At 41.9% G+C, this 25,435-nt stretch overlaps 3 protein-coding genes across 5 annotated transcripts; 2 read left to right on the plus strand and 1 right to left on the minus strand.

Annotated features, from left to right (window-relative positions):
- Window positions 1–503: 503 nt before the first annotated feature.
- Window positions 504–8,400, plus strand: LOC137099593 (probable ATP-dependent RNA helicase DDX17). The gene is made up of 13 exons (XM_067476629.1): window positions 504–885; window positions 1,057–1,216; window positions 1,325–1,421; window positions 1,542–1,675; window positions 1,773–1,838; window positions 1,984–2,125; window positions 2,279–2,439; window positions 2,643–2,815; window positions 3,269–3,379; window positions 3,616–3,677; window positions 3,779–3,838; window positions 6,474–6,716; window positions 6,837–8,400. Exons 1-13 carry the CDS (start codon window positions 836–838, stop codon window positions 7,268–7,270), a joined length of 1,893 nt encoding a protein of 630 aa, XP_067332730.1. The 5' UTR covers window positions 504–835; the 3' UTR covers window positions 7,271–8,400.
- LOC137099583 (ADP-ribosylation factor-binding protein GGA1-like) lies at window positions 8,047–17,778 on the minus strand. Of its 2 annotated transcripts, XM_067476612.1 has the most exons (17): window positions 17,683–17,778; window positions 16,147–16,231; window positions 15,836–15,911; window positions 15,427–15,525; window positions 15,173–15,296; window positions 14,928–15,028; window positions 14,517–14,597; window positions 13,995–14,132; window positions 13,828–13,909; window positions 11,766–11,879; window positions 11,494–11,646; window positions 11,201–11,274; window positions 10,813–11,000; window positions 10,374–10,603; window positions 10,089–10,258; window positions 9,829–9,939; window positions 8,047–9,308 (listed from the first exon to the last, which is right to left on the minus strand). In XM_067476612.1, the coding sequence occupies exons 1-17, from the start codon at window positions 17,723–17,725 to the stop codon at window positions 9,198–9,200; spliced, it is 1,980 nt and encodes a 659-aa protein (XP_067332713.1). In that variant the 5' UTR covers window positions 17,726–17,778; the 3' UTR covers window positions 8,047–9,197. The 2 variants fall into 2 exon arrangements, with proteins under 2 accessions (XP_067332713.1, XP_067332712.1); XM_067476611.1 differs by lacking the exons at window positions 16,147–16,231; window positions 17,683–17,778 and adding an exon at window positions 16,036–16,133.
- Window positions 17,779–17,816: 38 nt separating this feature from the next.
- LOC137099582 (MICAL-like protein 1) lies at window positions 17,817–25,338 on the plus strand. 2 transcript variants are annotated; one of them, XM_067476610.1, is made up of 15 exons: window positions 17,817–19,115; window positions 19,577–19,625; window positions 19,763–19,904; window positions 20,179–20,264; window positions 20,341–20,480; window positions 20,857–21,470; window positions 21,582–21,627; window positions 22,131–22,758; window positions 22,984–23,106; window positions 23,306–23,432; window positions 23,519–23,609; window positions 23,772–23,845; window positions 24,319–24,433; window positions 24,522–24,568; window positions 24,977–25,338. In XM_067476610.1, the coding sequence occupies exons 1-15, from the start codon at window positions 18,973–18,975 to the stop codon at window positions 25,099–25,101; spliced, it is 2,550 nt and encodes an 849-aa protein (XP_067332711.1). In that variant the 5' UTR covers window positions 17,817–18,972; the 3' UTR covers window positions 25,102–25,338. The 2 variants fall into 2 exon arrangements, with proteins under 2 accessions (XP_067332711.1, XP_067332710.1); XM_067476609.1 differs by having other exon boundaries at window positions 17,821–19,115; window positions 20,176–20,264.
- Window positions 25,339–25,435: the final 97 nt, after the last annotated feature.

The following is a 25,435-nucleotide window of genomic DNA, read 5'->3' on the forward strand; positions in this document are numbered from 1 at the left end:
GAGATGGCCCAGTTCAGGCAAATTTTTCAGCTTGAGGCACAGAGATATTTTAATCATGGTACTTTGATTCTATTTGTATGTACCAAGTAAGCAAGAATCACTGGAAGCAACTTGAAAAGCGGTAAAGTGGTTCTTTAGGTAAGCTACATTTTGCTGGTATTAGGTCTAATAGGCTTTTTTCATATGTTGGGATTAATTTGAGTGATTATTTTAATACTTGATACACCATATTTATAGTCAACATTCCAATCCAGCCTAACCACTATTTTATTAAACCAAATTCAGTTTACTGCTATTGACTGAACTGACCCCAGTAGTGGTAATAATAAAGATAGAATAGCTTTAGCAAAACCATTTTATAACATAAAACCCTTGCAACGGTGTATTTTTCTTAAAAAACAGGTAATTTTAAATATATATTTTTTTAAAAATCTGACCACGAATGCATAAATCATATCTAGGGGCGGGGCTTAACCAATCACCAGCCAATCACAGCAGCTTCCGCTTACCAGGTTGACCACTACACTAACAACATTACATTTGTTTACAATGATTGAAGTGTGGCCAGATTTGTTCCAGGGAAAACTATGATTTGGTGTAATATTTGAATATTCAGTAAGCCTATGGGCGGCACTGTCTTGACTCAGTCCGTGTCCCATGATAACGGAAATCTGATAGTCAGCGGCAGGTGTGCCGTTAGTTAACGGGGGTTAGAGGCGAGGCCTGTGACGGTAACGAAAAGCGACAGCTAGCTAGGCGACGTTAGCCAACCTCGGAGAAAATCAGCGCACTATTAGAAATTAGAAGGGCTTCACTTTTTGAGCGAGTCCCCACGATGAGAGGGTCGTACGGGGATAGAGAAAGAGACCGCGGCCGTGACAGAGGGTAAACGGAGCACCTAATGTTGAATTAGCATGCTAGCTGTTAGTGCTAAAGCCAACCAATTCTTAATCAATGTCAAAGGTTTTGATGACTTTCTTGCGACCGTCAGTGAGAACATTGATATTAGCCACCAGCCACAAGCAATTCTGAAATCGTGTCTTTCTATTAATGCAGAAGCCCTCGTTTCGGCTCCAGTAGAGGCGGCCCACCACCGGGCAAAAAGTTCGGGAACCCCGGGGACCGTTTACGAAAGAAGAGATGGGACCTGGACGAGCTTCCCAAATTTGAGAAGAACTTTTACAGTGAACACCCAGACGTGCAGCGCATGAGCCAGGTAATCGTGCAGAAGCTTGGGCTTCATTCTGAGCATAACAGTAGCTGTCTTGCTGCTGTAATCATTTGCAGTCCACAAAGGATGAGGTTTGTTACCTTTTGCTTTCAGTATGAAGTTGAGGAGTATCGCAGGAAGAAGGAAATCAGTGTCCGTGGCTCGGGCTGCCCTAAACCCATCACCAGCTTTCATCATGCACAGTTTCCCCGTAAGCATGTGAATTAATGGATAGCCACACATGAAAAACTGTGGCTCTAGTTATTCTGCAGTTACAAAAAATATGCAACCAGAAGTAAGCAGATGATGTTTTTAATCTCTCTCCACCTAGAATATGTCATAGATGTACTCGTGCAGCAGAACTTCAAGGAGCCCACAGCCATTCAGGCTCAGGGTTTCCCTCTGGCCCTGAGCGGTAGAGACATGGTGGGCATCGCTCAAACTGGCTCTGGGAAGACCTTATCGGTGAGATGCATATCTTACCCTCTACCAGCAGTTACATGTTAGACTGAGGAATAACACCGCATCAAAATCCACTGACTTCTCCTTTTTTTGTCACCAGTATCTCCTTCCTGCAATTGTGCACATCAACCATCAGCCCTACTTGGAGCGAGGAGATGGACCAATTGTATGTGACTTAAACAAACGTAACACACTTTTCACTTTGTACTGAATTTTGAAATACAAGCAGACCATGTACAACTCAAAAAGAATGACACATGAAGCCATCTTGACTATTCTAAAAAGTGGATTTTGAATGGCAATTTCTGCAGTGCTTGGTGCTGGCTCCCACAAGAGAACTGGCACAGCAGGTCCAACAGGTGGCGTACGATTATGGAAAGTCATCTCGCATCAAAGGCACTTGTGTGTATGGGGGTGCTCCCAAGGGACCACAAATTCGAGACCTGGAAAGAGGTGAGTAGTATTTACCGGAGTAACACTAATACTGTGACTTGTTAAGTAACTAGCTGTTCAGTTCTTTGAATGGTTCCAATGAGCTTAAACAGTGGTGTCACTGTGAAATATATACGTGGTTAGTCTGAGAAATAATAAGCTTGCGTCTCCTAGGTGTTGAGATCTGCATTGCCACTCCGGGTCGTCTGATTGACTTCCTCGAGGCTGGGAAGACCAACCTCCGGCGCTGCACGTACTTGGTTCTGGATGAAGCCGATCGCATGCTGGACATGGGTTTTGAACCACAGATCCGCAAAATTGTGGATCAGATCAGAGTAAGGATAAATAAAGGCGATGAGTTGGTTCAATAGCTTAATCTGTTTTTTAAATAGAAATGGATTTTAAATGTGATATTAGTTCTGTATTTTCCCATAAATTCTTGCTTTTATAGCTTATTCATTATGTTTTGTTTCTATTAATTGAAACATTGTAGTACGAGGTAATTACTTGTTGGTTAAGTTGATATGATATATCCCAGCCGGACAGACAGACACTGATGTGGAGCGCTACCTGGCCTAAAGAGGTTCGGCAGCTGGCAGAGGACTTCCTGAAGGACTATGTCCAGATCAATGTTGGAGCACTGGAGCTCAGTGCCAACCACAACATCCTTCAGATAGTGGATGTCTGTATGGATAATGAGAAGGACCACAAGTAAGAGGCTGCTCCCCTAACACTCTTTTCCTTCCATCGGTTTATTGCAGTTTGGATTCTATTATTTTAAGTCCCACTTCATTAGTAACATTGCTGGCTTTGTTCTTTTTGCTTATTGCTCCTCCCCCCCTCCCTAATTTTTTTTTATTTTTTAGTTTATCCCTAATATATCGATTGGAGCTTGTTTTTTTTGAAGTGGATGTTTTATGTGAAAATGCAAAACTTTAGAGACACGTCTTCTTTTAATGCACTCTAAACCAACGCCACCACCCACTATGAACTCAATAACAGAGAGTAAAAATACAGACAGTTTCAACTTAAAAAGTGAGAAATTATAACATTTTAAAAGTGGAATTAATGGCAATCCGCTGATTTTGGATTGCATTAGATTGTACAAGTGTAACCTAATGAAGTGGCCGGTGAGTGTGTTTCTGTTATGTTTTCCTTTCTCAGGTTGATCCAGCTCATGGAGGAAATAATGGCTGAGAAAGAAAACAAGACAATTATCTTTGTGGAGACCAAGAAACGATGTGATGACCTCACCCGTCGGATGAGACGAGATGGGTGAGTACATGTGGCTGATGTGAACACACTCAAAAAAGCCTTTCACACAAAATAAACTAATCCCAGCAACAGTGATTTATTGGGGATTGTGTCTCGTTGCTGATCTAGAGCTCTGTGGGAGGGGGCAGGTGGTGGGACGTCCTTTCAGGAATGAAAACATATTGTTAAAACCAAAACGATCATCTGGTTAAAAGTAGACATTATAAGATTTGATGTGTTACTGGTTTTTCTTCCAGGTGGCCAGCGATGTGTATTCATGGTGACAAGAGCCAACCAGAGAGAGACTGGGTGTTGTCAGGTAGCACAAACACGCAACTAGTTGAACTAGATTGACTTTTCTAAGATTGTTCCTCTGTTTCTGTGATGCTGTGTTCACTTCCTAATGACCTGTTCTTGCAGAGTTTCGCAGCGGCAAAGCTCCTATCCTCATTGCTACTGATGTGGCCTCTCGTGGTTTGGGTATGTCCTGTGTGCTTAAGTGCAAAGACAAATAGTTTCTGTGGTAAAATCGCACACTGACATTCCACACATATAAAATATTTGACCATGTAATATGCAGAGTACTACAAAAAATAGTCAGTATAATAATTAGGATTTTCACTGCATGTTTATAGTACACACACACAGATTTGCTTATCTTTTAAATAATATACAGTCCTTGTCAGATAAAGTTTGTGTCTAGGAAGTGTGTCACATTTGAAACGGGGTTTACTGTGAATATTTTAAGGCACTTTTGAATGATAAAGTAAAATGCCACAGGAATAATGTTGAATGAAGTGTGAAGATGTAAGGGGTGAGGCTAGTGAAGCAGCCCCTTACAGGATAACAGTCGACCTTTAACCTAATTCTGTGTTCATTTGTTTTCTTTTCATTTTCTTTGTTTTTTTGTTTCCAAGTCTCTCTTCTGGCAACTAGAAGCACACAGGCCCTTGGGAGCCTGCAGCCGGACCTAGGCATGACAAATCGAAAGCTGACTTGGGGAGAGAGAAGGCCTGATTAATCAGTCCCAGACAAAGCCATCTCCACTGAAAACCTAGCACAGAGCCCACAAGCAAAAAAATCTCCCCCCTTCCAGGAGAGTGGCTTCCTGGGTGATTGGGGGGGAGGCGAGTGTGGGGTGCTGCTTGGCTTCCAAATTCGATCCTAGGGTTGGGGGCGGCTGTCAGGTGAGAGGGCTAGGAGGGAGGGGCACCTATCAGCCATGCCATCATGTCGGTGACGCATCGCACTATTTCCTGACTCGATTAACTCTGATTCGCCTAGAGAAGTTTTTATTCTGCTGAGACTTGGATTAAGAAAACTTTCTTATGTGGTGCCTGAGTAGATACATTTCCAGTCCAGATACCAAACTGTGGAAAACAATTTTTTTTTTTTTTTTTTTTTTTTTTTACCGAAATTGGTCCTGCAGATAATACAGTAAGATAGATGGTACTTAGGTTTTGTGAAGCTGAGACACGGTGGTGTGTTACAAGAAGACAACTGCCAGGAGGTGAGGGTGGAAAGCAACCAAAACCGGGCATGGACAGCTATGCTGGAGGCTCCCCTCTGAACTGCCCCCTGATGCCAGCCCCTGACACCCCCCACCACTGGCTGTGCTGGCCAGCCTCTCCCTCTGCGGACGTCATGTCTGGTCCTGGCTGGCAGGAGTCCTGGCCTGGAGGAGCCACCTCTCTATAATCGACCCCCCCCCCCAAACCCACACTCCTCTTTCGTTCTGTCTTTGCTTTCCTTCAATTTTCTTGCCTCTTGCTCCTCATCTCTTTTCTGTCTTAGTCACAACTTTTCAGCCTTGTTTGCTCGTTTGCTAAAGGTTTTCTCCACTTTGTCGTTCATCTCTTTCCTCTGCCTCTTTCCACCACCTTTTTCCATGAAACTCTCATCTCAGTCTCTGTTCCTTGAAACAATTTCTGACCTCTGTTCTTGTTGTCCCTATGCCCAAAGCCTCACATCCCCACACCACCTACACCACACCTTTTACCCCTTCAGCCATTTCTTGCAAATATTATACCAGTCCAGCATTTAAAATGGCTCCCCAGCTCTTAATGGCTAGCTATACCTCTCCATAATAAGTAGCACAATGGTCAGGACTTCTTTCTTCACAGAGCCCACTCTGATATGTTTTAGGGAGGACACCTACAGGTCTTGTTAGTGTCTGTTTCTTGTTACTAAACGTAATAAACTGGGCTCTGTAATATCACTCTCCACCTCTTCTTAAAACAACGTAACACGGCAGCACTGCCTCCATGTCGGCAGAAAGCTGGGAGACATGAAGAGGCACAGATAAGTCTAGAATAGAACTGCTTGCCTGCACAGAGCAGCAGGAACTCGGGCCCAGACAGTTTCCAGCTGTGGGAGTGTTGTGGAGGAGTGGTGAGGTGGGAGAGGGGACTGCTTTTGTCCTGTCTGCTCTCCTCATAACCCTGCAGACCTCCCAGGACTGGTGACGGGTTTGGGTGATAGAGGGGCAACTTTGTAAGTCATCATTAAATCTCTGATACAGGGTAAGTATTGTGCCTCAACCTCTCTTCCTTATTTTCTCCGCTACCAGCGTTTGTCATTACATTTTCCAAAACAAGACTTGTATTTCCTTTAATCAGCAGCGCTTTCTGAGCCCTTTGTAAACAGTAATGAGAAACAGACCCCCCCCCCCCCCCCCCCCCATAAAAAAAAAAGAATTTTCACAGTTGATTCCTGTACTTGCTGAGTTTGTACTTGCAATTATTAACTATAAAAAGAATCTATAAATTAGTTTCTCCATTATTAGGTGTCACCGTTATCCACTTTCTTAACCACTTTACATTTTCCACCATTTAATTGAGTTGATCTGTAGCTTTAGCTGCATGCGACCTATTTGCATGAGCACAAGTTCTCCATTATTGACGCCTCCTTTTTAATTGTAAAATCATTTTGTAAATGGATATTGTAACAATAGTGATTGTTGGACAGGTAAGTGAAGCTTTAGAGGATAATGGGTGTCTTGCAGGTATTGTCTGTATTAACGTTCACACTTTCAAAAGCACAAACCCAACAATTCCTGAATGCATCCGATTGATTAAGTTGTTTCTTTTTTCTGACTAATGTTTCCAATGTCAAGATGTGGAGGATGTCAAGTTTGTCATCAATTATGATTATCCCAACTCTTCGGAGGACTACATCCACCGTATTGGCCGTACGGCCCGCAGCACGAATACAGGCACTGCCTACACCTTCTTCACTCCGGGGAACCTCCGCCAGGCCCGCGAGCTGATCCGGGTGCTGGAGGAGGCTCGGCAGGCCATTAATCCCAAGCTGCTGCAGCTGGTTGACACTGGACGTGGAGGAGGTGGAGGTGGTGGGGGTGAGGGACTACGTGCTCTGAAAGGAGCTGGTTGTTTGTGCAAAGTGTTTGCTTCGGGAATAATCAGGCAAATGACTAAGAATATGACGACAATTCTTTGTCCACTATTGTTCTTTGCAGTTGGCCGCCCCCGTTTCCGTGGCAGCTCCAATTCCAATAATCCTAACCTGATGTTCCAAGATGAGTGTGACCGGCGAATGCGTTCTGTCGGTGGGGGCAGCACCTCCAAGGATGTCCGCGGCAGTAGCAGCTACGGCCGTGACGGAGACCGCTCCTCCTCTTCCTCCTCCTACAGAGATCGCAGTAGCAGGGATGGCCGCAGCTCCAGCTCCAGCACAAACTCCTACGACAAGTACAAGAATAACAACAACAGCAGCCGCTCCAGGGGCATTTGTGGGTCAGGGGCTGGTGGAGTGGGGCAGGCCCCACCTTCATCAGGTCCCCAGCCTCTTATGGCCCAGCAGTTCAACCCGCCCCAGCCTATGATGGGCCTGATGGGGCACTCGCCGTTCCAGTTTGCTCCACCTCCACCTCCTTCCTCAGGAAGAAAGTAATGTGATCTGTGCACCGAAGTCACACACCTCGCAACACACACTATTCCCATTCACACAGATGGTCAGGACAGTCGTAATACAAGGAAATAGTCCCTGGCAGCTGACCCATAAAATATTAACATTCCAGTTATAAGCTTGTTTGGGTTGCAACATTCGTGCATTGTGATTTAAAATTCTTTATTTCTACATTAGACTGGCTCTTTGTTTCAGTTTAAGTGGTGAAGAATTTTGGTTTGTCACAGGTGTCTTGGAAAAGTCTTGTACAAACATAATGATTTTGTATTGTGAGCCTCTGTGTGAGCTGCTAGAAGATTTAGAGATTCAGATTTTCTCTGTACCTGTAGCAAAGGTAGGTGCTTATGTTAATTTAGTCAAAAGGCTTGTTTCTGTCCTTTTATTTGTGGATTTTAAACTTTGTAAGCCATGTGATCTATTTGAACTGTGACTTGTGTTTTGTACAAAGCTAAGGGTGAAAATTGTCTTTTTAGTCGTGGATCTTTAGTTAGTTCTGATTTATAAGCAACTTTGTAGCGTTTTTGTAGCAATGGCATCAGTTACTCTTTTTTTTTTTTTAGCATGTAGTTAGAGTACTGACAAACTTCTTGCCAAATACTAGTTCCTTATTCAGTTGACCAGTATTATACAATAGTGATGAAAGTTTTCAGAGCTAATCTGTTTTTACAGTTTTTCACATTTAATAAAGCTGTGCACTACATCCTGGACAGAATTTGTGCAGAGGGATCACAGCCCCGTTACCGACAACACAAATAAATGACTTCAGCTCACAAAGAAAACATTTTATTACCCATTTGGAATTTTACCAGTGTTATGCTCCTGCACAAGTCAAATGTACATGACCGAACTGCTGTCACTGTAATTTACAAAGCGGTCTGTTGGGAGATTGACTCAGTGGAATGTGATTGAGGAGGAAGTGTTCAACATATCTGACATGCATTTCATACTGTAGAAACAAGCTGAACATGTTTGAGAATGATGCTGAGCCCAGAGCACCTGCGTGCAGCCCAGTTTGCATATGTCCAAGTTTTAAATAATCAGTTATACCCCATAAATGTTAACACTAACTTAAATCTGAAGAACCCTTAAAAACAATGGTCAAAAAAACAAAGACATACCTTATTGAAAATTATTCTAATATATTAAAATTTTAATGTTATAATGTAGCTGATCAGTATCTCATACAATCGGCAGACTTAATCTAACTAACGTGTAACGGAAACAGACAAAATGCACAAATTGACAAAAGTTGGAACTGCAAAATAGGCACATATGGCAGATAATACACAGCTGATGTTACAGTAGTTTGTTCTTTACACAAGATAAAGAGAGAGGGATACAGCACTACGAAAAATTGTGCAAATCAAGAAGTGAGAAAAATAAGTGACAATCACAAAATAAACCAGCAAAAAAAAGTTGATTAGGTTTAGCTTTGTTTTGCAAACTAACATGTAATGCTCATTTTCTTACTCTCATTGTGATGGATTTCGCAGGTTTTGTGCCCCATGCAGAGGTGACGGTAAACTTAATAATGCATTTAAACTGACTTTGTGCAATAAAGTGAGAAAACAAAAGACTAAATAAGCAGGTGTGTCCACATTTGACATATTCTTCTTTCATAGTACTGTGGTCTGAAAACAAAGATGACAGGACTGCAGCAACTCCAAGAAAGCAGTTGAAGGTCTGTTTGAAATCAGCCGCATAGAGCAGAATAGACCTAGACACAGGACTCGGTAAGAGCAAAGCACACGCACATCACTGACAGCATGAGTGTAACCCCTGGAAACCATATCAAAGAAAATTACAGCGTGATTACAAAGGAAAACAGGTTCATGTAGAGTGTTGAGTTGGTTCAGTAGAGCAGCTGAGTCTGAAAGCAGAGAGTCTGTCAGGTTGTAGATATGTTTAAATGCTATAGATTCCCCCATGTCTCCGGAGGAGGGAACTGTTCTAGACTGCCGCTCTCATTGTGCTCTTGCTCCCCCAGGGTGAAGGTTAATCTGTACTGCAGCTGCACGTTCTCCTGAAACACAATAAGAGAAGTGGATAGACAGTTAAACATCTGGGTGGATGGACAGACTTTAGTCCCGTCTCTCGGTTTCCCAGTCAGATGCAGATTTCTAACAGCCTTACAGTCTGTGACCACAGATCACTTAACAAATGTGGTAAAGTAATTCAATACTGAAGTCAGGTGTAGCTTGAGATGTCACAGCCTGCAGGACAGTGACAGCACTTGCCATGGTGGAATCATTTAGTATCAGAGTCTTAGCATTTCTTGTTTGTGTGTATCAGCTGAGTAAAGAGTGTCACGTAATGCAACACTGCTATTAAGTATCTCAGTAAAAATTAATGATATTTAAACAGACAGTCAAAAACCAAACTAACACCTTGGTTAGTGTTACATACTGCACAAGCCGCTAAAGTCTGTGGTGGGTGGTTTTCTATTTAAACAAAGTCCGCTAAGTGGGTTTCTTTTAAAGGGGACCCCGCTCCCCCTCCCTCTCCCCCTCCCCCCGTGTCGATAGTTAAACATCTTTGTCCACCTTCTTTGGGTTTGCCAGCAGCAGGATCTGTGTGATGGCAGCAGGAGGAAGGATGGGGTTGAAAGCAGGGAGCTCTGTTCCTGATGGGGGCTGCAGCTTCACTGCCATGGACTACAGTGCATGGACAAAACAAACAGCTGTGGTTTAGTAACAATGTCCTAATGAGATAAACATTGCTTGTATTTTAAGCTCTGATAAAACCAGAAGTTATCTCCTATATCCAATGGAACACAAAGGTACTGAAGTTTCTCACAGCTGACCTGTGGAGCAGTTGTCTGGAAATTTATGTTGGTGACAGGGACAGGAGCCGAGGACAACATGGAGATGATCACCACCAGCACATCAGGACGAGATGGAGGAGAATCGCGAGCGAAGTGAAAGAGAACCCGCAGACTGTGTCCATCAAACACTGTCACAGGTAGTAAACTACCTGGAGAAGAAACCAAAGAGATGGAGGAGGAGGAGAGAGTGTGTGTAATAAATCTGTACAACTGCATTTCCAGGTGGATAGAAGCATAAAATCATCAACTAATCAGTTTACTCACTAGGCCTAATAGACTCTATAGGTACAAAAACATCTGTCAAGGTGACTTCAGCAGGAGTCGTCTCTGTGTGATTTGGAGACATTTCCAGCAATGTAGCTTTGAGGTTGGGCTGAGAATTGAGGGAAGGTGCAGGATGCTCAGAGCCAAAGGCTTGGATGGGGTTTGGGGTAATGTTGGCTCCACACTTGCTCTGGAGATCTCTTAGAGTTGGTTTGGCCTGCTGCTTGTCCCTAAAAGTAGAAAAATCGACATATCTGCATCCTTGTGTTCTACTGGTAGGTTATATGGTGCTTAGACAGCTTGAGTGGAGAAACCAGTGGTTGTTGCACATTTATACCACAGCTCACAAAACAGACCACTGTATCCAACAATACCTTACAAAATGTTAGTGCTATCACGAGGCCGTTTCCCATAGTTTTAACAGAAATGCTTTAAATACCATTTGACCTGCAGGCCCTCTGGAGGCAGGGACTGCTGTAGCAGTGTTTTTCCCAGGAGGTCCAGTTCATCCAGGGCAGAGTTCCCAGGAGTAGAGCCGGATGAAAGCGGCAGAGAGCGGGAGGGTGGGTCTGGACTCAAGAGGAGACTGGGTGCTGCTGGGATGTCGGCATCTATGCTGTCAGAGGACTGGAGGTACAAAGTGAGAGTGTGAGGGGAACAGATCTTTTTGTCTGTCCACATTCTCAGTCCTCCAGAAGTCCAACTAGACTTGAGTCTTGTTGATTATACTAAAGCAGTATAAATATTGATTCCAATTAACGATTTCTATTATTGCCATCAGTATAAATAATACAAACTGTAACTGGACCATCAGTTATATCACTTACCTGGAAGGAGTCCCAGGCTGTGGAGTCCTCAGGCTGTGATGGAGGGTTAGAAGTGTGCGTTCCTTCACTTAAACCTGTGGGCAAAGAAGAGAATCAGTGTTGGCAGGAGTTTTCCTCTTTCAGAGCTGCACTGTGGGGTTCAACTCCACAACAGTTCCACATGATTATAATTAATATTCTGCATCTTTTTAGAGATTCGTTGGAAGATCCTTTCAATGTAAAAATACAGCCTTGATAACTACCTGACAAAAACAAAAAAACAAACTTGGAATGTGCCATTTATTCGCTGTTACCAAGTGACATGAGCTCATCATCAAGCAGACTGATCCCCATCTCCTGCAATGGGGCAGTGAGGCTGTCGGTCGGAGTGGGAAACTCTGGGTAGGACGGAGGCGACTGGGGTGAGGTGTCCAATCCTGACAGATCCAGTAGTGCTGTCCCTCCCCCTGTGAGACAGAGCCGGTTAACTTCTAGCTCATTACACCAAAAACCTTTACTTTCTGTAAATTTAAAACCAGTTTACAAAGCACGCTGTATGTTTTTATGAGCGACATTCTTCACGCACCTGTTAGTTTCCCTGCGTTTAATGTGTTGTTCCCATTTACCATCTCTCCCTTCACCTGTTGTTTGTACAGGTTGATGACATGAGTCAGGCTGTCATTGGCCTGCAGAATCTCCGCTGTGGAAAGACATGAGAAAATGCTTGTTATCGTTTTAGTGTTTGAGACCTGCCCAACTTTAGACTGTGGGAACCATCGCTGGGATCATTAGAGGCTGACATCAGATGGGCTTGAGGCAAAAAAACAAAACAAAAACACAACAACAACAAAAGAGCAGATTGCTGTGAGACAACAATGTCATCAGTTTTCCATGAAGTTTTCTTTATTTATACTTTGGTTGTGTCTTTGGAGCTAATAACAGGTGCAGCCTAGAATTTAGTGTCCTGTTACATACCTGGAAAAATCAAAAACAAACAAAGCACTGACACTGAAGTAACACTAGAAATTGATATAATTTTTTGGCTTTGGCTGTTGAAAACAAACTCGATTCAACTTTATTTATATAGCACCAGAGAATCTCAAGGCACTTTACATGATAAAGTCCAGAATGTACAAGTATGTAGAAGAAACCCAACAATTCCCCCTTGAGCAAGGCAACAGTGGAGAGGAAAAACTTCCTTTAACGGAAGAAACCTCCATCAGAACCAGGCTCAGGGTGGGCGGCCATCTGCCTTGACAGGTTGGGGTGAGTGGAAAGTGAAGAAAGAAAAGAAAAAGAGCAACAAAAGCAACAAACAAAGCATCCGGTATGTTGGTAGGACCAGTAGCTGCACACTAGAAGAAACACAGAAGGAGAAGGACAACTACAGGAGAGAAAGACGTGTGATAAAGGTGATAAATAAAAGTCTCGAGAGAAAAGAGAGGGGGGGGTCTAAACCTTTATCAACTTAAATGGGAGCTAGTTCACGTCAACTGAGCAGCTTTAACTATAAGCTTTATCAAAGAGGAAGGTTTTAAGCCTAGACCTAAAAATAGAGAGGGTGTCTGCTTCTTGAATCTGGATTGGGAGTGGGTTCCAAAGGGGAGGGGCTTGATAGCTAAAGGCTCTGCCTGCCATTCTCCTTCTCGAAACGTGGTTCCCAGAGTTTCCAGTGTGGTTCCTTTAATGCCAAATCCATGTTCCAGTCTTTGTAATAGAGTGTTGTGGTCAATGGTGTCAAATGCAGCACTAAGGTCTAGTAGGACGAGTGTTCCTGTGCAGGTGGTCACATAATTGCTTTGAAAGTACTTTTTTATTTTTTATTTTAGAAAAACAAGATATTGGATATCAGTCTATAATTGGCTAAATCACCTGGATCAAAACAAAAACCATTTTCGTAGAGGTTTGATCAATGTGTCCATTTGAAGTTAGCTCAGCAAGATCTACGTGTAAAAAGCCGTCTAAGGATGGAGACCTACAGATTGGAGTTTTCTAGAGCTGGTGTACATGGAGATCTATCTGTAATATTTAAGGGGAGGACCTGGTGAATTATTTCCATAATAGCTACAATTTTATTCATAAAGAACGTCGTGAAGTCATTGCTGCTCAGACTTAAGGGAAAACTAGGCTCAACAGAACTATGGCTCGTACTCAGCCTGGTTACAGTGCTGAACAGAAACCAGGGTTTTTTTCTTGTTTTCCTTCTATTAATGATGAATATTATGCTGTTCTGGCATCACAGAGAGCTTTTTTGTACATTATTAAACTGCTTTTCCAGGCTAAATGGGATTCTTCCAAATTAGCTGAATGGCCACTTCCTTCCTAACGTTCATGACGTCTGCTTTAAGCTGCGCATTTGTGAATTGTCCAATGAAGGTCGTCTCTGATTCACTGCTTTCTTTTTCAGTATCTGTTATACGCAGCGAGGCTGCACAATCAACACAAATCATTTCCTTAAAATTTGTTCACAGCATTTTCAGATAAACATCTGCTGATGTCAGTTATTGTAAATTCAAATGTTATTAGAAAAGGGTCAGACAGGAAGACAAACTAAGAAAGTGACGTCAGTGAGTCTCAACACAAAGCTGCAACAATTTAAAACAGAGAGACTGTTTCTTTCTTCCCCGGATGATAAAAGTAATACTCACCCAGAGCCTCATCGTTGTCCTCTGTATCACTGGCCAGTCTGAACAGTGTGGGTCTCATTTTCTCACAACGCTGGTACAAGTCCTGAGCACACAGAATAGTAATCAATACTACTTTATACTTCAGGCTTTGTAAACACAGATCCCCCTCTGACCGTCTTCCAGTTCACCTGTATGAGTTCAGTGTTGCTCTGATTGCTAGCTGTGCTGTCATAGTCTTGTAGTAGCTGAGTCAGCAATGTAACATTCTCCTTCACCTCCTGAATGGCGTTGACCCGCTTTGAAACCTTCTCTGCTCGCTTCTGATCCTGCAAACAGACAAACATGACAGGGTGCGACTCCAAACCTTTACATAAATTAATTAAGCTTCAAACACATGGTTAAAGCCTTAAAGTCACATAGCATAGAAACATCAGGCTGAAAGAAACGTCTAGTCTCGTATTACCTCCTAAATCAGGACACAATTACTCTCAACTCCTGCTGATTCACTGCTGGCAGTGACACATAAACCAGCCAGAGCATTTCCTCAGGTACTGTTCCTGTTGTAGCTTTTTTAGATTTACCTCCTCACAAAAATCACACACACAAGAGACTAGTACACTTGCAGTACTAACAAAATGCCCATTCCCATAACACTGTACAGGAACAGGTAATTCACAAAAAGAGTAGGAAGGACAAGAAATGAGTTTTACCTCTTGGACCATTTCCTTGATGAGTTTGTTAGCTGCTTTCAAGTCCTCGGGATGCGAGCTGTTCAACAGGCGAGACAGCATCTGATGGAAAGAGCCAGAATTTCCAGTGGTGAATAGAATCTCAAAGCAGAGAGGAGCACAATGATGACCAAAAGTACAGCAGGCACACTGGATAAGCAACTGCATCAGGTCACAATTTCTTCCTCATGTTGGGAAAGATGTTTTCATTCAAGTTACTTTTTTATTTATTTTTTTCCCATCTAACCAGTAACAAGCAGGTCTGCACCAGTTTTCAACATACGGCTGCATTTGCACTCTGCCATTACAATTACAATCCCTGGACTATTTGGAACCAGTTTTAAACTGGAACTGATTCTTGATTCCAATTCCACATAAAAGACAAGTCCTTACTTTAGATTTCTCCTCATCCTCAAAAATTGCATTCCGGGGTCTAGGTGGAGGAAGGTTCAGTAGTTTGTCGGGTGGCAGATCTGGGTCTTGTTTAATTATCCCTGATTTCAAAAAATGGAGAACATAAACAAGAGATCGAGTCAAGTTATTGCTTTGGCCCTTCTTATTATGCACATCCTTACACTAGTGATTATAAACTCTGAATGTTATGGTTTCCCTTCTTCTTAATGAAGGTAACTTCTTACCCTGCTTCTTCAGCATCTGGTAGGCATCTGAAATCTTAGCCTCATCAGGTAATGCCAAGGTCCAGCTATATATCAACTCCAAAACTTTCTTTTTTACCGGCTCGGATGACCTTGAGCCCAGGTACTGTGCGGGAGAATGAGAACAAAGCAATTTAACCAAACACACAGGTGTGTAAAAATGCCGTATCAAACCCCCCGCCAAAAAAAACTAAACAAAAAAAAAAATAAAAGCTGATGCAATGTGAAAGTTTTACCTTTGGCGAAACGACTTTGATGAGCTCATTGAGGAAACGGAACTTGCCCACTTCGTTGTGAAACCTTTTCCCACAGTTTTTCATACATGTCTCTAGAACCTTGTGATCACACAATGCAAACATCATAAATCCCAAATATAAACACTATTATGCACAGTAAAAAAAGTATGAAATACATATCAAGACAAGCAGTAACATGGCTTTGGGTTTTAGGACTGTTTTTTTTTTGTGCTTTCGCCTCATCAATAGAATGCAGATTGTAAATCCAGCATTTATTCCATCATATTACTGATTTAGGCTTGGATTTATTTGAGCTTGTGGGGAACCCACAGAGCGGCTTTAATTTAATTTGAACACTGAAAACCTGATTCATCGTTACTGACAGGTCCTGGGTCAGATCTTTACTCACCAGCAAAGCCTGCATGGCCTCCAACTCCTGTGGAGACTGGATCTTGTGCGCCAAGAGCCTGGTGGCCAGCTGAGGCCTGTAATACAAATAACAAAAGTCAATATTCAGATTTCTCAAATTTCCTCAATTTTTCAACACCTCAAGCTAAATTGAGGCCTTATTTAATATATTCAGAAATATGCATGATCTGCATTGATCACCATTAATGTTCAGTTGTAAAATGCAGGTAGTGTCAAGTAGTAGTCAATCCAGATCACTGTCCTGAAAAAGATTAAAGCACACTGTGCTTTAGCCCTTCTGCCTCCTCTTACCCCTCCAAATCACTGTTGAGCTGGTCGCAGAAGGCATGGATGCTGCTCCAGTCTGTGTCTCGGTTGAGTGGATTTGTTGCTCTGTCTTAAATGTTAGCAGAAGGAAAATGTTAGAAGACAGGTGACTGAAGTGAACAGCTTTGTTGGTTTAGTTGTATTATGGTCCATTTATTAATTAAGGTAGACAGAATATGATGCAGCAAAATTCAACAATACATGAACTGAAGCCTCTAACATGGCCATAAAGTTCAATTAACACCTCTTTTCAGCAGTTTCAACAAAACACAACTTTTGACTTCATGGTTATATTATGTGTATTTTTCTGTTTTAAAGACAGAAAGACATTATCATACCAATGTATACATCCAAAAATCAAACATGCTCAAGTATCTTCAGTGTACACAGGAGTATACAAGCATGAAGTTAATAGAATGGCAGAATAGCAAAGGAAGAAATGTGATCTGCGAATGTGCAGATTAGGTTTTGTGGACGGAGTTAGTTGCATGTTTTAACATAAACTCTGCATGTTATAGTATTAATAATACAGACAGAATAATAAATACAGCTCTGTTCTATTAATATTAAATAATAGTAGTAGATCTTTTATACCGGAATATGGGGAAAAAGTTATACAGTATTGTCCAATGAGGTCTAACAAGCTGTAATATATAAAGCATCTATAACGTCAGACTTTCTATGCACAATATACAATATAGCACATTAGGTTGAATGCAACATTAAACTCCAAAATATAATTAATCTATTATATAATAGAGGTAAACTGAGCACACGAGAGCAGGAATAACAGTAGCATTGCCTCAAAACTACAATGGAGAAAACGCAGTATGACCTGATATGGAAAGGAAAACATAAGCTCTGGATTTCTATGATAAATGACTGAAAAGCGATAAAACCATCAAAAGCAACGAAAGCAACACACTGCCGAGCAACAAGGTCCAGCAACAGTTTCCAGGTGGTTAAAACCACTTCAGACAGTCCCGTGGAGTCTAAAACGTCAAAATGTTAACATGCACAAACTGAACCAGCGCAACGAAAGCCGCAAAAGAGCAGACGGCTTCCCGAGTGACTCCTCAACTTAAAAATTCATCAGGTCGGTGCCACCTAACCCCGACATGTCAGCGTGCAGAGACAGACACAGGGTGTAGCCTCAGCTGGCTCGCTCACGGCAGTCGCGTTGTGTCACTGTCTCGTCTAGAACGTTCTTACGAGGCTGAAACTTTAATTCTAATTTAACCTTTAGAACAAAAATTGGCCTTTCGTAGTGTTGTCGTCCGCTACCCGGACAAGCTATCGAGCCGTGAAGCTAAAGCTGCGCCTGGCTAATGTTGTCTGTTGACAGCTGGCAGGCACAGCAGCTCCGAAGCTACGTTAGCATTCTGGATGTAACGGCCCCCACTGGTGGGGCACGCTCGGATGTGGTGTGCTGATATCTCGCTGACTCCTCGGAGGTGATAGTGAGCGGATGTCTGGAGCTCCAGGTATCACCGGCTTGGTAAATAAGGTTAAAATACTCACTGATACGAGACTCCAAACTCTCCGCATCGGGCGGCGCAGCCATCACTGCGAGATTTATGTAGTGCGTCGCTCTCGCGAGGGACACGCGACTACGTAGAAGGGTAGACAAAGAACTAAACGGGATAGAAGATAGTCTACAACAAAATATGATTCAAAAATAGTTGTATAATTCTAAAATGTAAATACTATGCATGCATTGTATATATTTATATGTAATTAAGAGGTTAGGTGAATTTATATTAACACTTATCAGTTTACGATTTGTAATTATAATAAACAATGTTGTCTGTTGCGTCTTTAGCACATGTTGCCATAATGTTCATTCTATTTTTGTAATTGATATTGTAGAACAACATCAACAATGGTCCGTGTACGAAGTGTAATACGGACCAAAATGTCCATAAAAATATCATCAAATATCAAATTTCATCTTTAGAACGTTGGAATTAACCGTTCTATTTAATCTATTTCTATGATAGTTCCGTCAAGTTACCGAACAGAACCATACCGGAAGTTTAAATTCCTTCATAATTTAATTCATAATTCCTTCATAATTCCTTAGTTGGTGTGGTCTCTGGGATAAATCTTTAAAGTCTACAATGTGCACTTCTTTTAACTTCATCCCAAACGTTGCGCTTTGCCTATAATGTACTGTTGTGAGACTCAACTTGTAAATATAATAGCAATTAAACATGATCAGAAGTTCTACTTGATATAACGCCATACTGCTTTTTTAAAATAATGTTTTAAAAAATATTATCTGCCACGCAGTACAGAGATAAAGTGCCAAGACTGCTTGTAACCGGAAAGCTCACCTTCCCACACATAGACACGCTCTTTGTCTCCCTCTAGCGGCGACTATAGTGTGTATCACTGTGTGTGAGGAGCGAAAAAACGAGGACTATTGTAACGGGACTTGACTTAACTTCACACCCCATCTTACAAATCGATCCGGTCTCATCGGTGCAGACATGTGGATGATTGTTTAGCACGTTTAGAAACTCGTTAGTGGATCGAGGCGAAAAGTTTGCGTGTTGCGGGAGTAACGAGTCAAATCTTTGGACACCTTTGCTTTTATTTCATACACCAACGCAACGACGGGGGAAAAAAACACAACTTCCTCCCTGCAGCTTCAGCAACGTCTCGCACATGCTTTGCTGCAGGTTGTCTGCAAACAAGTAGTTAGACGCCCGTTACCAGTTTCCTCCACGGGACCGGACCCTGTTCACATTCATTTGATCGATAAAGTGCCATGTTCGTCCAGTCTGCACATCAAATCTCACAGACGACATGGCATCACCGTTGGCTTTGCGAGAATGGTGCCGCGTCACATGCGCCGATTACTCCACTGTGGAAATAAAGAACATGTCAAGCTCCTTCAGGGATGGACTTGCATTTTGTGCCATCATCCACAAACACCGACCTGACTTGATGTAAGTAGACTCAGTCAGACTTATGGACTGACCCTCAGTTATGTAACCTAATCTGCGTGTGCAGTGAGTGATGTGCACGGTGAGGGTGCAACTCATACTTTAGTAATGTGTGTTACTAATTGCCTTATTAAATGCAATGTGTTTCATAAACTCTTGTTGCCAAAATATAGCCATATGCATGTGAGCACTTCGGTTTAGGAATTTTAACGTCTAGCAGGTATAGTAATAGTTATAATACAGTTAGCAGCATATTGTATTGTTTCTATTGGACGAAATAGATTTGTGACTCATACATTTACCAGCTAGTGAGGACGGACATTTATAAATCAATGAGGTGACTGAGTGGCATTTCTTAACTACTGATCCAAACAAGGCACATAAAGTTTGTTCACTTTTTATTTGTTTATTTGTGATGTTATCGTTTTGTCATCCATCTCTTCATTTTTCTCACTTCACTACAGAGATTTCCGCTCCCTTTCCAAAGATAATGCGTTTGAAAATAACAAACGGGTGAGTCTCCTCCATCCTTTTTCTGCACACAAGCCACACAACTCTTTAACTGTGTGTGTGATATATATACTTTATTAATTACACAAAATGCTATGTTTACAGTCATCGACGTCTTACTTCCTTTGTTCACTTCGTAGGCATTCGAGGTTGCAGAAACTAAGCTGGGCATTGCAGCACTGCTAGACCCAAAAGATGTGGTTTCCTGCGAGGTGCCTAATGCTTTGAGCATCACTTCCTACGTCTCCCAGTACTACCACTTCTTCAGCAACAAGTCTCACGGTGTGTGGTTGTTGTCACGGTGTTGTTTACCTTTATCGCATGCATTTATTTTTAAGTTTTGAGGTTTGCTGTCTTTCTCAAAGGTATTTTATTAAAGCACATTTTTACTGCATGCTGTTTTAGAGCACAATATACAAAGGTACGTGTTGTACAGGATCCTTTGAGTAGATACTTTACAAGGTGTCTCTCTTTCACCTGCTTCACCACCAGCTGAGGTTGCTCTTGTTATCCAAACTGTGCTCAATTTGCATGTTTTCTCTTGACTTTGCAGCAGGTCCCGCCAGTTTGAGATCATCACACATCACTCTCTTAAACAATTTAAAAAGGAGTAAAAGACTTTATGGTGTGAAAGGTCTGAAGGTAATTACTCACAGTATTAAAATATACGTCTTTTCTCATGCTGATCTCAGCTCCTGACTCTCTCTTCTCTGTTTAGAGCACGACTCATCTGAAAACCAGTAATGATCACTTATCCAACACAAGGCTACAAACTATGTGCAAACTGTGTTTCAAGCCTGTCCACCTTATACAGAGAAATTTGGTTGACGGAGAGGTCTATCATCGCAGCTGCTTCAGGTAACAGCAGCTTGTTTTTTCTGTTTGCATTAGCGTCTGCATCCACATTACATACAGACTCTTTAGATCTGATTTGGAAATAGCTGCATTTCACAGTGGGTGTTTAAGGGAAGACTTGTGAGAGAATTTTCTGGTCCTGAGAAGTTTTTAAAAGGCTGGAATTGAGTTTCCCCGAATAATATTAGATTACAGCCTGTTTGATTGGGTCCGGGTTTTATTACATTAATAGTAATTGTGTTTATTTAAATTAGTGTCACGTCGTGTGTTTATAATTAAATGATTATTTCATGCAGATGAGTTATAGGAGGAGCTTAGTATCTACTCCTTACTCATTAAATATGCTTTTACAACAGCACTTTTCCTTTTTGCCTTTTAGGTGCACGGTGTGCCGCAGCACTCTTTTGCCACGGTTTTACACACAGGGAAGTGATGCAGGCTCCTTGATGTGCACTTATCATGGAACAGACAGTAAAAATGCTCATGTTGACTTCGCTCCGAAAAATGGATCCAAACACACTCAGCCCAAATTTACATTTCAGGCGGGTTATTATTCTTTTGGTGGATTGGCAATCACCAGCATCCCTCATTACACTGAGAAAACAGAGTCACTGGATGAACTGGTTTGTGAAACAGCAAACACAGAAGAGAGAGCAAAGGAGAAGAGCACAAGGGGGAAAGACAGACAAGAGTCTTCTGTTGGACTGAAGAGCATGGTAGAAAAGCCAGAACCTCTCCATCTCCCCCAACCCAGTGGTAAAGACAGGACAGTGGAAAGAGCTCAACATGGCACACCGGAACCTTCTGTACCAGACAGCACATTACAGCAGGAAGTGACAGAGACTCAGCAGCCGTCTGAGCCCTCTTCACCATGTGTAGACGGAAGCGGTCGGCCGGTTCCAGCACCCCGGCGAATGCAAGACTCTTCTGCAGGACCCGTTCCTGCACCACGGATGAAAACCTCGCAGAGAATAAACAGCTCTTCTACTGCAGGTGAATAAAGTGTTTGTCTTATTTAATCACTCGTCTGTATTTTAGTCCGTGTCCATCTCTTGTGAAACATTAGTGAAGCCAACTCTGTTTTTCTTTCTCTCCTCTGTGCAGCCAGTGCATCCAGCCAACGTAAATCTCCGCTCATTTCACCTCAGATGTAAGTGTGCAAAAGGAGGTGCTGGCCTTTGGCACGGACAGTTCTAGAAGCTCTCTCTAAAATTCTCCTGACTGGGAACGATTCTCTGAGCTCATATTTCTATTTATATAGGGATTTGTGACAACTCAAAGGTTTTAAAATCTGATCTCAGATGTCATTTAGCAACTTGAAGTATGATGATGTGCAGGATTTCACACTTCCAGCCAACAGATAATGAGAACGTGTATCATGGTGAATTAGGAGGCATGTTGCTTTGAAAATGATCACAGTTTACAGATTCAGAGATCCTGAATTGTTAAGTAGGATGAAACAGAAATGTCTTTTTTGTAGAAAATATGAGACAGTTTATTATTCAAAGCAGAGTAATTTTGAACATCAACTTGCATGATTAGATGGGACTTTCAACCAACATGTAAAAATGAGTTTACTATTTATAATAATGATGCCAAAAATGCCAGTGACTGATCTCTAAAAGCACTATTTGACTTCTCTGTTCATACCAGGCCAACCGGCGGTCGACCTAAAGTGAAAACCAACCATCCGTGGTTGGGCATCATCCATCCTGGACCCTGGACACAGCTGCCTCCTGCTCCACCCCCAGTAGCCATTCCTAAATCTAACCTGCATCAGCCCAGATACAGACCTAAAGTGCCTCCACCAAACCCGTTTCTAAAGGAGGTGGATGAGGAAACTTGCAGTAAGGATGCCCAACATGAAACTTCACAACAAACTAAGTGCTTAGTGGAAGCTTGTCATTCAGAGAGCAGAGAGACTAAAACAGAGGTTATAGTTTATTCAGGAGATCCTGAAAAGACTGACGTTAAATCTGATAACCCCCTTCCATCAAAGAGCAGAGAGGCAGTGGGTGCTAACACAGTGGAGACTTCCAGTGAACTTGCTAGAAAGACAAACAGTTCATCAGTTTCGGATGAGAACCAAGGCACCGGTGACTCCCTACCTGATGTCACTGCACCAACAGCAGGGCCGCAGGCCACTTCAGATGAAGCACAGAGTCGAATTTTACCCAGGAGTGTTTCTGTGCCACCTATTGCATCTGCTGTCTCTCACGGTTCCTTAGTGCCTGATGGTCCAACAGAACCAAAGGAATGTGTCACATCATGCCAAAGCAAGGTAAGACAAGAGATAATAATCTTTGAATGTATGAATTTGTAGAAAAGGGTTGTTTTTAATAAATTAATAATGCTATGTAAAATATATCAGGTTAATCAGGTTTCAAGTGCTGCAAGGGGTTTATTCCCAGTTCCTGTTATCATTTTAATATATCAACTCAACAAGTCATTCACATATACCCACAAACACCTTTACAAGTTTACATTCACATCTCTTGATTTATAGCACGTTTGCAAAGAGAGTCCTTTGGATCAGAAACTTGCCATGGCCAAATCAAACTCGCTTCAGGCCCTCTCATCTCAGCAGGTCCCGGCCCCTGGAAATGGTTTCCCACTCATGAAGAGGAAGGTACGGTGCCTGTACATACACACAAAAAGGCAGCTAACAACATCATCAACAACAAATATGTATTCTTGTTTTTTATTTTTCTAAATATATATCAACACATTGTTGCCCAAAAGTAAAATGTTAGAACAACTTTTACATTCAGAAATTGTCAATGACATTGATGGAGTGGGCTATTTGTAAGTTATACATTGCTTGACAGGTGCAGACAGACCACAGTGTCTCTCCTGGAGACCTGCAGGTGGAGATGGGAGAGCTGGATAAACAACTAGAGGCGCTGGAACAAAGAGGAGTTGAATTGGAAAAGAAACTGAGAAACTGCAAGAATGGTACATCAGATTTTCCCCAGACCAAATAATGTCCTAACACCAAATTAACTTGTATTGTGATAAACTGTGGATGTTTTTAATTTCAGATAAAGAAGAAATGCAGATGTTAACAGAGTGGTTCTCTCTCATCCATAAGAGACATGTTCTGGTGTGCAGAGATATAGAGCTGGTTTACCTGTGAGTAGAATAGAGAAGGGTTATGCTGGGATATTGCTGTGTGTGTGTGTGTGTGTGTGTGTGTCTGTGTTTGTTTGATATAATGAGGAAAATGTTAACATTTTCCTCATTATATCAGTTTGAAGTAAATTTCATTGTATTTTAAGTTGTGCATGTTTCCAGGTCACAGCAGCAGAAATTGGAGGAGAAACAGGCAGATGTGGAGTATGGCCTCCGATGTCTCCTGAATAAACCTGGTTAGTGTGTGACGGCAGCAGGGGCAGATGTAGCTCAGATGGTAAAGGCAGTGGTCCACGGACCACAGGGTCAGTGGTTCGACTATATGTCAGCTACATGTCGAAGTGTCTCTGGGCAAGACACCGAACCCCCAACAGCCCATTCCCATCCCCAGCTGTCAGTGCTGGTCCAAGCCCAGTAGAAATTGTGGAGGGTTGCGACAGGAAGAGCATCCGGTGTAAAAACTCTGCCAAATCAACCCTGAACTCAAGGGATAAGCAGAAAGGACAAAAAATAAATTAATAAATTGTGACTGCAGCAGTTTTCTAGCTAGCATGTCTAACAATAATTACAATAACTGAAATCAATAGCCAGTGGAGTTACTGAGGGGAAAGTTTGGAAAATGTATTCATTATTCTGAAATGCTGTATGATGCAGTGCAAAGGCAAAGCTCTTTGTTTTGTTGAATATTACACACTGTGTACACATTCAGAGAGCGACTGGACTCAGGAGGATCATAATCGAGAGAAGGAGCTCACGAATGAGTTGATCGCTGTCATCGGACAGCGGGACCAGATCATTAGCTGCTTGGATCAGGACAGGCAGAGGTACATTATATATGAAAAAACAATATGTGGGGGTTGGATAGTCATAGATTCTTATGTTGTAAAGTGGAACTTTGATTTTTTTAAACAGAGAAAGAGAAGAAGATTTGCTTTGGGAAACCATGATGAAGAACAAAGGTGAGATACATTTACATTTAGTCATTTAGCAGACTTACATGTGAGGTACAAGGCAAATATTCTACACTTATATAGCACTTTTCTACCTATTGGCACTCAAAGATCTTTTCACTGATTCTTATTCACCCATTCACACTCACAATCACACACACACACACTGATGGGGGAGTGGCCAACACTCACAGGGAGCAACTAAGTTGGGGTTCAGTGTCTTGCTCAAGGAGACTTTGACGTGTGACTGGAGGAGCCGGGGATTGAACCAACAACTGCAAGATTGGTGGACAACCGCTCTACCTTCCTGAGCCACAGTCACCCCACACAGATATAGAAGAGACCTTCTGCTTAATAACATTCTCACACTATAATACGTGTTTTCTGATGCCTTTTCTGCTTTTTTTCTCTTCTCAGAGTTGCAAAAAGAAGGCCTAAAAGATCTAAAGAAGTCAAAAGGAAAGTTGAAGCCTTCAAAACTTTTTAAGATGCTCAGTCATAAAGCAGAGAGCAAAAAAAACTCTATAGACAAAAATAGCTGAAACACTATCACAAGAGTGTAGAAGTGTTTTACAAGTACTATCACAGAAAACAAACTCATTCACAGATAATGATCATCATATTAAAAAGTTCACAAAGAGCAGCTCAGACGCATGGATTAGAATTCATTTCAATGTTATTGTATATTTTCTCTGTTTCCGTGTTTCTTTGCTTTCTCCATCTGCTTCATATTTGTTTTTTATTAATGTTAAAATGTGCAATAAATATTTATTTGGAAATGTTTTGTGTCTGATCTATATTGTCTGTCATGATTAACTCCTAACTTGTACCAATCTGTCCAAACTGTTAACTGTTAACTGTTAACTCGAACAATAC

This window comes from Channa argus, chromosome 15 (assembly GCF_033026475.1).
Source record: "Channa argus isolate prfri chromosome 15, Channa argus male v1.0, whole genome shotgun sequence".
NCBI lineage: Eukaryota > Metazoa > Chordata > Actinopteri > Anabantiformes > Channidae > Channa > Channa argus.